Raw genomic sequence first — 15913 nt, forward strand, 5'->3', positions numbered from 1 at the left:
TATTTATCATTGGGAGGTGTCTGAAGCAGGAGGGTTTTTAGGGCACCTTAGCCCCACCATCTTGCTGGAGCCACTCTAGTGGCTAGTCTCCAGAACCCAGCTAAGGAGGTTGTGGTTACTGAATCCACTCCAGGGAATGACAAGGCGACATCACTGATTGTGTTCTTTCCCAAGAGCCCAGACAGTACACCAACACCAGGAGGGGTAGCCTCCTCTACAGCAGGGGATAGGGTTGGGTGAGGGGGATCCTATCAAAGTCTTCTCCGGTTTGAATGAGCCAAGCCATGCAATCCTGTAGCCTCAAAGCTGCAGCCACTCACTGAGGGGCTGGGACTGCCTTGCTCTGCAGAGTTAAACCATTATCAGGATCTCCAGAACCACAATGAACAGCCAGTCAGCTCACTGGCCAGACAGCATCTACAAATACCCATCTAGTTCCGGCTCTGCAAGGACCCAGTCTTCAGGCTGGATCCCAGGCCAGGCAGTGCCCGGCAGGCAAAGGAAGGCTCTCACAGCTCTGCTATGGGCAGCTGGACTTGGCCACACCACGTGAGCAGAACCCCGGGCTCCGGGGTGATGAAATGTGCCTCCTGCGTAAGCGCCGGGGCTCTACGCATCTGGAGCCCAAATCAGAAAGCACGTGCAGCTAGAACTGAGACCTGGGACCCAGGCACTGGGTTTTTTGACGCCCGTGAATGACTCTAAGGCACACCCAGAGCTGAAAACCACTGGTCCATCCCAACCTCAGATGTCTGAGAACCTCCCAAGGTGAACTTGTTAAAACTGTGGGCTCCCTAGTTTCACCCCGAGATTGATTCAGCAGGTCTGGGGTGCGGCCCCTGAGCCTTTAATACCAGAGGCAATTCACACTCAGCGGTCTGACCACACTAACTCTGACGCAGGCCCCTCCACGTGAAGTATGGAGACGTGTCCGAGAAAGAACACGGGCCGCTGGCACAGGCGGATGGGGGGTAAGAAGAACCGTGACCTTGGGCTGCCCACGGGGAGGCTGTTCTAACAGGTGGTGACCCTCAGAGCACGGCTGCCTGGAAAGTACCCAATGGTGCCACCAACCCAACGCTGTGAATCAAATAATAAAGGCACTGAGTGCCCTTGGGGTGCAAGGGCAAAGCTGCCCACGAGACTCCGCAGGACACAGCACACTTCCACCCAAGACACTATCCAGCCCCAAATACCAGCTCCAATGAATCGCATCTGCCAGCCACTCCCTGAGGGCCCCGATCTTTGGAGGCTGTGTGCTCCGACACAGGGAGTGGCTAAAACTTGTGCTTTCTAAGTGAACATTCTCCTTCACAGAAGAAACAGAGGACGACTCTTAATGCAACAGAGCGGGAAGGCAGGAGCAGATCAATCAGTAAGATTCACCCCCAACCCCCACCTCTACCGCGGAAAATGTCACCCTGCGGCTCCTAAAGGTCCCCACCCACTTAGCGCTCCCTGCGGCGCCTCCCCTGCTTTGGCTCTGGCACTGCGCCGCCACCTAACCCCGGGATTTACTTAGGCACCCAGCTTTCTCCTTGAGTAAACCTAAACCGCACAGGGCCGGCTGCGTCCATCCTGGGTCCCACTCCGACAGACAGAGATCAGTGCCCAGCAAGACGGCTGCTGTTCGCTCAATGAATAAGTGCACATCTGAAGTGATGACACACAATGAATAATTTGCTAATTTGGGAACGGACAGGTGAAGGTGGTGGGGCGGGGGTAGCCCCGGGAAAGGGCGTTTATAGACAAGGGGGACCAACCCAAGCCCCTGCGGCAGATGCTCTGGGGTATCATCTTTCAAGTGAGCCTGTTTCCCACATACCTTGGGCCAGGACAGGCATGACGAAAGCCCCCTCCTCCCTAGAACTGCTAAAAGCAAATGAACTCCTATTCGGTATTTATGAAAACTTCCTGGCTTTTTCTTCCTCAATTGAAATGCAAATTTTATCAAGGCACTGACATGAGAACGGTTTTATTTAAATCATTGACACTGTGCAGTACTCAATATCGGGACTTTGAAATGCTTTAGACAAAATCGGTTTCCCTTTAAACAGATTAAAAAACCGAATCTTTGTTTGGCAGAAGCTAGTGCTTGTATCACACAGCTGATGGGAGGCATAATCCTAAAATCTGCTTCCAAGTGCCACCTGTACCTGACTGACGCCAGGCAAAGTGTTTATTTTTGTGTTGCACAAGTGTAAGGACCACCGTAAAATCTAGATTAACTTTATAACAATAATTTAAAAGGTAGAAAAGGGTCCCATACTACAGACATTTAAAAATGGACTATTTTACCATTTATATTAATACAATAAATGAAGAAAACTGACAGTGGAACAGGCCAGTGGTCAGCCAACACACAACACAACGTGTTAACAAACGTGGCCAAAGGGTCGGTGTGTGTCACGCGTTACCTTCCACGTAACATCTTTTTCGGAGCGGGGAGGGAACATGAAGGCAGATTGATTCAAACTAGCCCTATTAAATATATCTATTAAGTTTATACTTTCTCCTGAAATTAATATTTGAGTGGAACATGTATTATTATTCACGGAACACTAGCTTTCTACTGAAGTTTAAGAATCCAGTAGATGACGTTCACATTTAGGCAAATCCTGGGAGCAATTGCACTGAACAATATCCACTCAATCAATTACGAACTGCAAAATAATACTGGGTAATTATTTCAAAGTATGAACTACAGATATGATAGAAAAAAATATAGTAGAACAACTTTCTAACTTAAAAGTAAAGTACAAATGGTTAAGTCAACGGTACCTACTTACACACAAATTAAACAAAATCAGAATAAACACTCAACTTTTAGGAGAAGCAATTTCAGTCCTGGTTTTACCACTTAATAGGAGAAAGATCTTACGTGGGTCCTTTCATTCAAGGATGATTTGAAAACCAATTTACAAAGTTAATATCTTGGATCCCAGCTAGGAAAACTCTTTAAAGATCTTTCATACTAACTTGAAGTTGGGGGACACACAATTTGAGAAATTAAACGATACCGCCCCTCATGCACACCCAGGTTACCCACAGCTGAGTCCGGATCACACTTCAGTTCCGAATGACCTAAGTTAAGAGTCTCCTTTCTCCACATCTCTTATCCCGCGATACTCAACATTGGCTACAGAACACAAAACCAACCTGTGCTCTATGTGGCACCACCCGGCTGATATTGATACCTAAGTGTGCACAGGATTGAGTTAAAAAGCTCTTCAATTCATCAAAGAACAGAAAGAAAATAACACCCTTAGTTTACAGTTTTAACCTACTTTGATCACCTAGTAAATCTTGAATTGGCTCCCGTTAGTGGTAAACAGAATACTTTTGTATTTGGTGTAGGAACCAACAAATTTAGGTTAAATCAAGCCTTCACCCTGACAGTAAAAACTATGTTTATTTGTGTGTAAAGTGCCAGTTTTATATACAAATCGTAAGTAAACTTTAAAATCTGCTTTAAAATCTGCAGCAGTGAGTCTGAGGTCTTCCTACTGCCTTGTGGCAGTAACTGTTTAATCCTGCTGGATCAAACTCGCTCGCCTCCCCACACTTTGAGGCCAAGGAAGGTGCTGTTAAGAGCCAGGGGGAAGTCGTGTACAGCCAGCCTGCTTGCAAGCGCCAAACAGGGACAAGATCTTTCGTAAGAATCCGAGTAGCTTCTGTCTACACTTTCAATCTAGGTGACCCCACTAGCATTAACAGGATTGACTTTGAGGTAGCTACACAGTTTTAAACATGCCATTAATGAACTTTATGGGAGATTTATGGTGTAGCTGGTTAATACAGTTCAAGTAGCTGATTTTTTTTTCTCTTTTGATGAGAAGGAAAAAAAAGAAAAATCAGCAAAATAAGAGCACATCTTCAGTTCACTTAGAAGTCAGCATCCAAGGTAAAGGAATTCTCTGTCGGACTGGACATCACTCCCATCCTCTGATACTCGCCTACTCTCTTCTCAAAGAAGTTAGTCTTCCCTTCCAGTGAAATATTCTCCATAAAGTCAAATGGATTTTCTACTCTGAAAACCTGAAAAGGTTCACAGCAAAACATAAATACAGAACACCAGTTTCAGAAAGAACCGGAGGGCCACCCACATTACTTTACCTTGTCAAACCCCAGCTCCAGCATAAGTCTGTCTGCCACGAACTCGATGTACTGCTTCATCAAAGCACAGTTCATCCCAATGAGCTTCACTGGCAGGGCCTCCGTGAGGAACTCCTAGGGACCAGAACACAGCTTCTCAGGAAAACAGAAGCATCAAGAGGTCCTCTAGCAAAGCAGGAGGCCTCCACGCGTCACCCACCTGTTCTATCCTAACTGCGTTGACGATTATTTCTTTGACTCTCTGCTCCGAAGGTTTGTGTAGCAGGTGTTTGAACATCAAGCAGGCAAAGTCACAGTGTAAACCCTAGAAGAAAAGGTTTAATGTCACTATCAAACCAGCAGACTTCTAGCATTAACGTGGAATAGGAAACTGCTTTATGCTGGTCTGTATTCTCCTGATACATCTTGCGTGGCCAGACTAAGAGCATTTTAACTGCAGAAGGGAAGATGACTCAGCTGCTGTGTCACCTAGGCAGGCTCGGTCCCACCCAGGGGCCTTAGGGCTGCCCCCTAGAGGACAGCAGGCCAGGTCTGGTCCTCGCCGCTCTGTGTGGTGGCAAAGGACTGGGCAGAACTTGCACTCAGAGCATTCTTTCTACAGCCCTGAGCTCTACTGTTTCCACTGTTCCCAGCAGGAAAGGCAAAACTCTGACTAGGCTCGTTAGTTTTTAGATTTAAAACCTAATGTCTAGGAAATCGGGAACGCAATTTTGAGTGAATCAAGTCTGCAAGTCTTAGTGCATTAAATCCCAGTGCTGGGCTTCTGGTGGCGCAGTGGTTAAGAATCTACCTGCCAATGCAGGGGACACGGGCTCGAGCCCTGGTCTGGGAAGATCCCACACACCATAGAGCAGCTAAGCCCGTGCGCCACAACTACTGGGCCTGCACTCTAGAGCCCGGGAGCCACAACTACTGAGCCCACGTGCCTGGAGCCCATGCTCCGCAACCAGAGAAGCCACCACAATGAGAAGCCCGCGCACCACAACGAAGAGTAGCCCCCGCTCGCCACAACTAGAGAAAGCCCGCGCGCAGCAATGAAGACCCAATGCAGCCAAAAATAAATAAATTAAATTTAAAAAAAAATCCCAGTGCTGGTGGGACTTACACTAGAACATCTAGGCACCTTCACTTTTCCTTCTGCACTTTAATCCAAATGCATTCAAAGACGTATAGTGGACCAGAATAGATTCATTGAGATGCTCACCAACTAACTTTGAAGTACAATAGGAGACTAGGTAGAAATAATAAAACTTCCCTTAAAAAGAAATCCCATCACCTACAGAGCAATACCTATATATTTTGAGAATATGAGTAAAATAATTTCGGCAAATTATCTAAAGTATTTCATTCTCTGCCAAGTATGTATATGGCTGAAAGCACTTGTTAAATGTACGTTTAAGGCAATCTGACATCTTGGGTTCCCTCCAGTGAACACAGGGTTGTAGGTGTTTGGGGTGCAGGTCAGCCTGTTATCTGAACTAGACTCACCTCGTCTCTGCTAATAAGTTCATTGGAAAATGTGAGGCCGGGCATCAGTCCTCGTTTTTTGAGCCAGAATATCGATGCAAAAGAACCAGAAAAGAAGATTCCTTCCACTGCGGCAAAGGCTACAACACGTTCTCCTGGAGTTAACGCCAGAATATTTCTAGTGAGTATCTGTTTGTGTTCATAGGAACAAACCAGTAACATCGCTTAGAAAACGAAGCTCAGGGGTAAGTAGGGCCAAGGCATCCTTACCATACGTAGCTTCTTTGTCCCCAATCCAGCACAAGGCCCAATCTGCCTTCTTCTTTACACAAGGCATTGTCTCAATGGCGTTGAAGAGAAATTCCCTGTAGGCACACAGAGCATTAGCAATTCCAGCAGAGACCTCCTATCCTAAGCCTCTGGGTAACAGCATTGGAACCAAGGCCAATCTGGGATTCAAAGTGAAATGTTTTCTTTTTACTTGTTTGCTTTTTCCTCCAGTGTTTTCAAAAATCTCAACATTCATTTGGTTTATGTTAATACAAATTTAGGTATCCATTCATTCACACTGAGCCCCAAGATCTACTAACATGAAAACTCAGTCTATCACACCAAAAGCATTTATTGGCTTAATTATTTCAAGTCCAGGTCATGACAAGGTTCACAGGCCCTACCTTTAACTGCGAAGAACTATAAAATCTTAACTGCTAGGACTGTTTAAGCTATGCTGACCATTATCTCCCTAAATGTATGCCCGCACTCTTATCACTGTGCCAATTATTTGGGCCCCAAATGCCACAAGTATATAATAAAGCAATTAAAGCCAATAAACTAAACAACCTGAGATTGCTTCCAGCTATAATTCTATGCTACAATGTCGATCCCAGGTCAGAAAAGCAAATCAGTTGGCCCTACACGTACCTGGGCCTCCCTTATTCCTCTCTTCCTCCCCATCTCCTCCCTGGGAGTCGACAGATTCCCCAGCCCAGCCTCTTCCTTCCCAGATGACCTTGTTTTCTGAAGCCAAGGTCATCAGGCCACTGGGTTCCTTTCATTCTCTTTCCATGTCAACCTGGGTCTTGCCTTTCCCTAGCTTTCAAAACTCAACCACCAGGCCTTCCTGATCCTACCTGTTCCAGTAATGTATCCCAGTCATGGCCCTACCTTTACTTTCTTTTTTCATTTCTGTCTACAAACATGTTCAAATCTTTTTACCCCCAATGAATGTCCTCAATCCTGCTAGGCTTTCAAGTCACTACTCATTTTCCCTCTTCACTTTCTTCCAAGTCATCTACAAGAGGCTACTCTTCAGCTTCACCACTTCTGTTCTACACAGGCTCTTGTCCTGAAGCTGACCTTCGTATCTAGACTACTCAAACGCCCATTTCTCACTCTCCCCTCCTCTCCAGTCAATCGTGAAAATGTAATATAGTTCCGAGGCTACGTATATTTCTCTTCTATTCTCTTCCAATATAAGCTATCATTTCAGGCAAACAGCTGTGTGCCTAAATTAATCTTGTGGCTCACAGCTGCCTCTGCACTATCATGTATTTCCTCTGCTTACACTCCTAGGCCTTATTTTCTATATTATGTTACAGCCCCTTATGAGGCAAGTTTTATGTTCTACTTTGCATCCTCCATCCTCTTCACCCTGCCCCAGGCTCAAGTTGTAGGTTGACGGATTTGCCAGACGTGAAAACTATCAGGCCTAGCTAGGTTTTAGGGCATCAGACACAGCCTTCAGGGATGTTTTTTCAGAAGGCATTAGGTTGGACACTCAGCGGTATACTTCCACCCCTATAAAACAGAGTAAACTCATAACTTTGTTTTTAAGTGGTTGGCTAGTAAAGTGAATTTAGACCTCTTCTTCAGAGCAGACAGGACCATGGGTGCTAGGAATTTCTCTGACTTGGTCATTTTAGAGTCATTCTTCTATCTCTATACGATTTCAAAAAGTAACAATTGGTCATCTTAAGTATGTTGGCATATCACCACCCAAATGCTCACCTTTCTTTGGAATCTTTAATGTAAGTGTCAATGAGGAGACTATACATTTCAGAATGTATGTTTTCCATGGCAATTTGGAAGCCATAGAAACAACGGGCTTCCGTAATCTGAACTTCTTGGCTAAACCGCTCCACCTAGTGGTAAAACACAACGATCAGTTTAAGGAAAATCTACCAGCAGCAACTCAGTCAATGAACACTGGTTGCATCACACTTCCCTTCCTCTTTTGTATCATCATAAGGTAGAAATAGCAATTCATTCTTTTTAATTCATTGCAAGGAGGATGCACTCAACAAGACACATATGCAACCAAATTATTAAAACAGCAAAGCCACAAAAAGGAGAGCAAATAGATAGCCACCAGGGTTGTAGATCTATTACTACCACTTAACATTGTCTTTGAGCTTCTCTACAGATTGGGGAAAAAAATACAGGAAGTGCCATGGAATATAAATACTAGCTTACAGATATATACACATTCAGTGTGGAAAAACTTAAAAGACAAAAAAAGGAAATTAGTAGTCCTCTTAAGTCTTGAAATGCATAAAAGTAGACTTTATTTTTGGAAACTCACCAAGTTTTCATTTACTATGCCATCACTTGCTGCAAAGAAAGCCAGAACATGCGAAATGAAATATCTCTCCTCAGGCTTCAGGGCTTCCCAGTGCTGAATGTCCTTGGAAAGGTCCACCTGGAGTACAATAGTTCACAAGGGGTTCAAACGTGCAGGACCTCCCACATATGCGTAATTCTTCAACTTTAAGTCTACCAGTATCGCTTGATTAATATACCCCTCATGCACTCTGCCAGTGAGAACATCTAATATCCTCCCTCCGTGGGCAAGCACTCCCAAGCGGAACACGAGGAAAGCAAAGCACATTTCAAACAAGTTATAACCGGCACTGCAGGGGTCTTCCTCTAGAGTTAGGGGCAATGCTTCCAACTGTCTTTTTAAAGTCTCCTAGTTCCTGAATCCGATTACCTCCTCAGCTGTCCAAAAGGAAGCCTCAGCTTTCTTATACATCTGCCAGATATCATGGTATTCGATAGGAAAGATGACAAAGCGGCGGGGGTTTTCTTTCAGAAGTGGTTCATCCTCCACACTGGGGGCAGATAGCTTAGGCTTCTGCTGGGGGAGAAAGGAAGGAAAATGTTAAGTATAGGGCGAACCATGAAATTGTCATTTTTTTTTTAAGCAAAGTATGTCCAATTACCGGGAATTTCATGCGTTTTAATGTATGTCGGTTGTCACACATGGGTTCTGTACATAACAGAGCAGGACTATAGTAGAGACATAATAGGAAAAGGTCCAGATGTGTAAAGTAGTAAACGATCGGGAAGAGACTTTGGCGGGAAAGGAGCGCGGGCCCGGGAGGGGGTAGGGTTTGAGAGGAGACAATGAGGCTTTGGCGCCAAGAGCAGGCTCCTCCTGCACAGCCTTCCTGCAGCGCCCCCTCACCGGGCGACCCCAGCCCGCCTACTCACCGGCTCGGCGGGCTCCTGGAAGATCCTCCTCGCGGTCTTGCTGGCCAGCACGCGGGTCCCGCTGAGGGACGGGGGCTGAAGGGAGACGCCTGGTGAGAGGCCTGCCCGCGTCCTTCAGGACCCCGCCGCCCTGCCCCGCCCCTCGCCCCTGCGCGCTCACAGTGTTCTCCTTGTCTGCCAGGCTGAGCCCCTTCATAGGCGAGAGCTGGAGGGGATGCTGCTGCTGCGGGTCAGCGATGGTGGCGAGCGGGACGCGGACGGAGAGCATGGCTGCTGCGTACGGTTCGGCCAGGTGGGGCTGCGCGCAGGTCCTGGGAACCCCTGCACGGCGGCGCCGGAAATTTAAAGCATCCCTCATAGGCGTGCGCAGTGGGCGTGGCCGCTTCCCCATTGGATGGATGCCGACCGCTGGCCACGCCTCCCGTGGCAGAGTCCGGCGTCGCGCGCGAGTGCCGGTCGGCCCTGCTCTCCTGGGACCTTCGGGACCTACCCCTCCCGGGCCTCTGTGGGCCGCAGGCTGGGCTGGGGGCGCCACTGCCCATATCCCTGAGAGCCCCAACGGACAAAGGCTGCAGGCCCTGCGCGCTCCGGTGGCCCTGGCGCGCGCGGGCACTCGCTCATACCGGAAATGTTTGGGATTGAATGAAGCAAAGCGATTGGAGCCCGCCCGCCGCAGAGCGGGAGAGGATTCCCCACCCCGCCGAGCCCCACCTCTCCGAAAACGTCTCTTGAACCCGTTTCGGGGTTCCGGGTAAATGGTTTTGCAAATGAGGTTGGTGCGAATGCCTGTGCAAAGCCCCTGGCTGCGAGGGAACGTGGCTGTGGCGATTTAGATACGTGTACCTGGGCGGGGGTGCAAGCAGGGTCCCTGAGGTCCGGCAAATGTGTGGGGTGGTCGGTGGTGACCTTACTGTCAAACGGTTAGGGGCGCGGGCTGCTGAGTCACTAGGACACGTCATCTAACAAAGATTTGGTGCCCTCGTTGGTAAAACGGGCCTCGTAGCCATACCTGACCTGTGGGATTACTAATAAAATGAAAGGATTAAATGAGATAATTCACGTAAAATGCGAAGTCCTTTGCAAAGTTTCAAGTTAATAACAGAGAGAGGGCCTTTGGTGCAGTTTCCCTCTAAAATCGTGTCTGCTGTCAGACCCCTGTCCTCTATGTCGACATTGTTTTAAAAATTGCAAACTGAGCAAAAATTCCTGAGAAAAGGTTCAGAGAATGATTGAAGAACTAGGAATTCATCTACTGCTTATTGGGCATCAAAGAGCCTAAAGGGGGGGTTGAAAAACCTCCATTCGGGTGAGGGTGGAGACACGAACTTAGTAACAGTTCTCATTTCACTTCGTACGCGGTCTTTCAGATTTGCCAGAGACTTCTGCTCTGCATCTGGCAAAACGCCAAAAATGATTGAAGAGAAAGAAGTGTTAAGATGCAGGAAAAAAATGATTAACCAGGAAAAGCTCCAACAGCTGTATACAGTCAGGGCTGTCTCTGAGTGAGACTGGACTTTTTACAATGTCTTTTCTAGAGGTGGGGGGTGGAGAAGATACCCTCCCCACAGAGGTCTATTTCTCTTAAAGTACTGTGTTTAAAGTATTCTCTAGCCTCAGAAGCAAGATCAATGACCATCACATCCCTTAGACAAAGCAACAACTAAAACTTTGGTCTATCATCATTTGTTTTGAAGCAACTCGCAGACATTGTCAATTTCCCCTTCAGCATGCACCTCCAGAAAATGGTTACTTTTATTGAAGATGTGATAATGGCCTTATCAGCCATAACAGTAACAAAACTATCAGTGATTCCTTGGTATCCGCTAATACCTAATTAACATCCAGTTTCAGGTAATCAATATCCGACGTACTCCTTTTGGGTGCTGTCCCAGGCACCATGTACTTTTCAGCTCCTGCTATACTCTGTATGTACAGGAACTGTAAAGTATAACTCTGTGAGCTAGCCAGAAGCTATTACTTCATTTCAGTTAAACTGCCACGAGGCAGGGGGGAAAAGCCGCCATCCTCCCCCTCACCGCCTCCCACCTCTGAGTCATTCGGGCATGTCCCGTCCTCCCCCTACATCGGGTTTTTACTGCTCTCACTTTACAAAGGAGGAAGCAGGGGCAGAGGTCTACGTGGCTCTAACGAGCTGTCACGCCGGGAGGAGACAGCCGGGTCGGGGTTCTGGTCTGCAGTTCCCCCCTCTCTTTGCCTGGGTACCGGAGACGCAAAGGGCCCGGGCGGACCAGGCGGCCCAGTCCGGGGGGAGAGAGGACGCTCCCCGCAGCGGCCTAGCGCCAAGCCCTGGGATCCGCCTGCGATCTCCTTTTCCCTTCGGCGCGCGTTTTGACAGCTACGCCGCTACTGGTCCGCGAGACAGAGACTCCGCCCCCAAATTCCGAGAGACTGCGGGATCCTTGCTGCCACCGCAAGCTCCGCCCCCACTTCCGCAGCCCGCGCTCCGGCCGCCACGCCCCCAGCAGTTGCACTTTTACTATCTCGCGCGGGAGAGTGCGGTGGCCTCTACGGGGCCCCTCACCCCACACCAGGCGGCGTCACTGAGGCCCGGGGAGCTCAAGTGATTTTCCCAAAGCCACTCATCCCTCTATATACCTGACACCGTGCTGGGGACTGTCACAATAATACTAATGATGATAACTCCACAGCCACTGGGCGCCTGGACCACTGGACCAGGTGATTTACACTTTTAATCCAGACGACAGTGTGAAGTAGGTGTTTTTAGCTCTGTTCTTTCGATGAGACTGAGGCCTGAGAGGCCAGGGGGGTGCCCAAGGTCACACAGCTCCTTACATATGCAGCTGGAACTTTTCTCTCCCAACGTTTTATTAAGAATATTTTCAACATACAGAAAAATGGAAAGAAGTCTACAGTGTTCACCCATCACCTAGGATTCAACGGTTGTTTCCCTTCTGCCATATTTGCTTTTATCCCTCTTTACGGGTGTGTGAGGTTTTGTTTTTTCTGGATCTTTTTTTAAAAAATAAATTTATTTTATTTATTATTTTTGGTTGCGTTGGGTCTTCGTTGCTGCATGCGGTCTTCTCTTGTTGCAGAGCACGGGCTCTAGATCGCGGGCTCAATACTTGTGGTGCACAGGCTCAGTTGCTCCGTGGCATGTGGGATCCTCCCGGCCGGGGCTCGAACTCATGTCACCTGCATTGGCAGGCGGATTCTTAACCACTGCGCCACCAGGGAAGCCCTTTTCTGGATCATTTGAACGTGGGTTGTAGATATGACACTTCACCCCGAGATATTGCAGTGTATTGCACAAGTAGCTCCTAAAAATAAGGACATTGTCTAACATAACCACAGTACCATATTCAGACCTAAGAAAACTAACATTATGTCTATAATATCACCTAATATCTAGTCCATAATCAAATTTCCCCAGTCATTTCAAATATGTCTTTTAATTTGGTTTGTTCTTTTTTTTTTTTTTTTTTTTGTGGTACACGGGCCTCTCACTGTTGTGGCCTCTCCCGTTGCAGAGCACAGGCTCCGGACGCACAGGCTCAGCAGCCATGGCTCATGGGCCCAGCCACTCCGCGGCATGTGGGATCTTCCCGGACCAGGGCACGAACCCGTGTCCCCTGCATCGGCAGGCGGATTCTCAACCACTGCACCACCAGGGAAGCCCAGGTTTGTTCATTTTTGATGCAGGATCCTATTAAACACATGCATTATATTTGGTTATTGTGTCTTTTTAGTCTCTTATTTTTTTTAATACAGTTCTTGAATTTATCACAGAGTTTTATTTGCCTTGGGGCATTCTTTTTTTTTTTTTGGCTGTGTTGGGTCTTCGTTGCTGCATGCAGGCTTTCTCTAGTTGCGGCGAGCGGGGGCTGCTCTTCGCTGCGGTGCGCGGTCTTCTCATCGTGGTGGCTTCTCTTGTTGCGGAGAACAGGATCTAGGTGCTTGGGCTTCAGTAGTTGTGGCTCGCAGGCTCAGTAGTTGTGGCTCACGAGCTCTAGAGCACAGGCTCAGTAGTTGTGGAACGCGGGCTTAGTTGCTCTGCGGCCCGTGGGATCTTCCCGGACCAGGGCTCAAACCCATGTCCCCTGCATTGGTAGGCGGATTCTTAACCACTGAGCCACCAGGGAAGTCCCTTTTTAGTCTCTTTTAATTCAAACAACTACTCCATTTTTTCCCCCATGAGGTTGACTTTTCAAAGTTCAGGCCAGTTTTCTTGTAGAATGTCCCACATTCTACATTTGCCTGATGTGTCTTCACAGTGTCACTTAATTTGTTCCGTTAATCCCTGTTTTTACCATAAACTGAAAGTTAGATCTAAAGGCTTTATTAGATTTAGCTTATCTTTTTTTGTACATAAGCTAAAAACTACCATTTGAACCATTTTCAAGTGTGCAGTTCAGTCGTATTAAGCACATATACAACCTTATGCAACCGTCACCACCATCCGTCTCCAGAACTTTTTATCATCCCATTAAACACTAGCTCCCACTCCTCCCTCCCATCAGCCTCTTGTAAAAACCATTCTACTTTCTGTCTATGTGAATCTGAGTACCTCGTACGAGTGCGATCTTACGTTATTTGTCCTTTTATATCTGGCTTTTTTCACTGAGCATAATGTCTTCAGCATTCATCCATGCTGTAGCCTGTGTCAGAATTTCATTCCTTTTTAAGGCTGGATAATATTCCACTGTGTGGATATCCCACAGTTTGTTTATGAGATTTCCTTTCTGCAATCCGTCATCCCTCCATGGAGTTCTTTTGTTTCCCAACTACTAGCAAGCAAGGTCAACCCTTCTCTAAACTGAGCTACTCCCTGTGTGACTCCAGAGAACCTCCTTCTTCTTTCTGAACTTGACATTCCTCTTTCAGACCTCCAGGATGCTCAGAGTTCTCTGTTGAGGAAAAAGCATTCTCGGGAAGCAGGAAGAGGGAATACTTCATTCCAAGCTGACTGGTTGGCCATGGAATTTCAAGAGCGAGGCAGAAAACCTGCCAAGGGACCTCCCCCTCCACACATCTATTTCCTCCTTGGAAAACGCACTCCCCAACTTACCCCCGTGTCCCCATCTTTCCCTCCCTCCTCCAGGCAAGGCCTTTCCCTGCTCTCCTGTCAGCCCTGCTCTGGTCTTCCTGGGCCCAGGTCAAGCCCCTCCCCTGAAGGCTATGTTTCTGCCCCTTCCAGGCTATGTCTGAAGGAGAGGATTTCCCATGGATTGACTTGAAAAAGAAAGAAAAATAGGAATGTAAGGCCAGGATTTTGCAGGCCCAGGGTTAGTTTATTTCCTTACCAACTTCAGCTTCCTGTTGGCTTATTACTGAATAATTTATTCGCTAATAGCCTCCTTTCCTGGATAAGGAGGCCACAGTATCGACTACTTTCTAAGTACAATGGTGTGTGTGTGTGTGTGTGTGTGTGTGTGCGCGCGCGTGTGTGTATGGGTATGTGTGCGTGTGTTTTGGGGAATGGGGGTGCAGCCAACTTTAATGTTATTCTGAACTGGTAGACATAGAGCAACCTATGCAAATAGGATGCAATTCCTTCTTTTAGCGAGCGAGTAGGGGTCTGGGGAGGAGAGGAGGGAAAAGCGCGATCAGCTCCAGCATAGAGATAAATCTCCCTAGGCCACTGCCCACCATCTTAGCTAAATAATAACTTTAGGAGGGGGAGAAGCAAAGCCCAGGAGAATCAACCCTGCAAAGCCCTGATGATTCATTTCCTAGAAGTTAAGCTGCTTTTAGACTAGATCAGTGTAGTGGAATAAAGGGACCAACACTGGATTCAGGTCTGAATTCCTGTCACTTCTTATTTATTAGATGACCTTGGACAAGTCACTTGATATCTCCGAGCCTGCTGCTTTACTGGTAAAATGGCTGTGATAAGTTCTACACCACAGGGTGAGCCTAAGGACTAAATGGGGTAGAATATTTAGTTCAATCATTTCCATTGAGCTAGCCTAGCTGAACTCTCTTAGTCCTTCAAAATACAAAACTCGAGTTCCTCCAATGTGTTTTTCTTAGTTTCCTACCTCAGTGCATGTCCAGCTCCTCAGTCAACTGTAGCCCTGGAGTCACTATTCCAGCTCCTCCGTCCGCATCTCTTTTCCGTCTCCTGTGCGTCACCACCACACGGCTCAGCTCACTTCATGCCCGTGAGCAAAGCATGAAGCAACACCTACCACCCAAGCCGGAGGGCCCTGCTGCACTCCCCAGCCATCACACGCAGGGGCCAGGCTTCCTCCAGGGAGACGAAGGGGTGACTCATTAGGAAGAGGGGACCAGGCCCAAGTGTCTCAACTCAACAAACACCCCATGCCTCCTGGCCTAATTCCTGCTCCCATGGAAGCATCAGTCCCCTGACATTCTGACCCAAGGCCTGTCCTAACTAGCCAGGTCGAATAACATCCAGGTCAGATAACATCCGTGCCCAAGGGTGTCACCCCCCGACACACCAGCTGCACAGCGTGTGCCCAGCCCGGGCAGCCCCTTGACTACTCTCTCCAGTCCTGGTGCCCGTGCTGTGGGGCTGCCCCATCACTCCCCGGCTAGTCGTTGTCCCCTCTGTCTGAGTCGCCCTCCTAGGCAGTCAGGTTGAGTGTGGGGAGGGGGAGGAAGGAGGCAGTTCCCCTGAGTGAGCACACATGGGTTGAATTAAAAGAATGAGGAAGAAGACGCATCATGGCATAGAGGTCTGGAACCTCGATTAGGAATCCCATCTACACCAGGAAGCATTTCCAGAGAACTCTTACACATCATCCTGCAAACTTAGGTTAAACACGGCCTGACATTGGACCAGATTCAAGCACAGCCTTGGCCCTCAAAAACAATGAGATTCATGGGGGAG

General features: G+C 47.8%; 1 protein-coding gene across 2 annotated transcripts; it reads right to left on the minus strand.

The window, feature by feature from the left end:
* Nucleotides 1-1949: 1949 nt before the first annotated feature.
* On the minus strand, nucleotides 1950-9386 carry RRM2 (ribonucleotide reductase regulatory subunit M2). Of its 2 annotated transcripts, none has more exons than XM_059078404.2 (10): nucleotides 9236-9386; nucleotides 9076-9150; nucleotides 8573-8716; nucleotides 8165-8281; nucleotides 7591-7724; nucleotides 5854-5948; nucleotides 5605-5738; nucleotides 4316-4420; nucleotides 4117-4230; nucleotides 1950-4038 (listed from the first exon to the last, which is right to left on the minus strand). In XM_059078404.2, exons 1-10 carry the CDS (start codon nucleotides 9341-9343, stop codon nucleotides 3886-3888), a joined length of 1179 nt encoding a protein of 392 aa, XP_058934387.1. In that variant the 5' UTR covers nucleotides 9344-9386; the 3' UTR covers nucleotides 1950-3885. The 2 variants fall into 2 exon arrangements, with proteins under 2 accessions (XP_058934387.1, XP_058934386.1); XM_059078403.2 differs by having other exon boundaries at nucleotides 1961-4038; nucleotides 8573-8719.
* Between the last annotated feature and the right edge of the window lie 6527 nt (nucleotides 9387-15913).

This window comes from Kogia breviceps, chromosome 11 (genome assembly GCF_026419965.1).
Source record: "Kogia breviceps isolate mKogBre1 chromosome 11, mKogBre1 haplotype 1, whole genome shotgun sequence".
NCBI classification, from domain to species: Eukaryota; Metazoa; Chordata; class Mammalia; order Artiodactyla; family Physeteridae; genus Kogia; species Kogia breviceps.

What these genes read in the sequence shown, in the direction of transcription:
- RRM2 (XM_059078403.2), bottom strand. Translation starts at nt 9,343, where the DNA reads ATGCTCTCCGTCCGCGTCCCGCTCGCCACCATCGCTGACCCGCAGCAG. An exon ending in TGGCAGACAAGGAGAACACT is followed by an intron (nt 9,151 to 9,235) that starts GTGAGCGCGCAG and finishes GTCTCCCTTCAG; the next exon opens with CCCCCGTCCCTCAGCGGGAC. An exon ending in TGGAGCTGGGGTTTGACAAG is followed by an intron (nt 4,039 to 4,116) that starts GTAAAGTAATGT and finishes GAACCTTTTCAG; the next exon opens with GTTTTCAGAGTAGAAAATCC.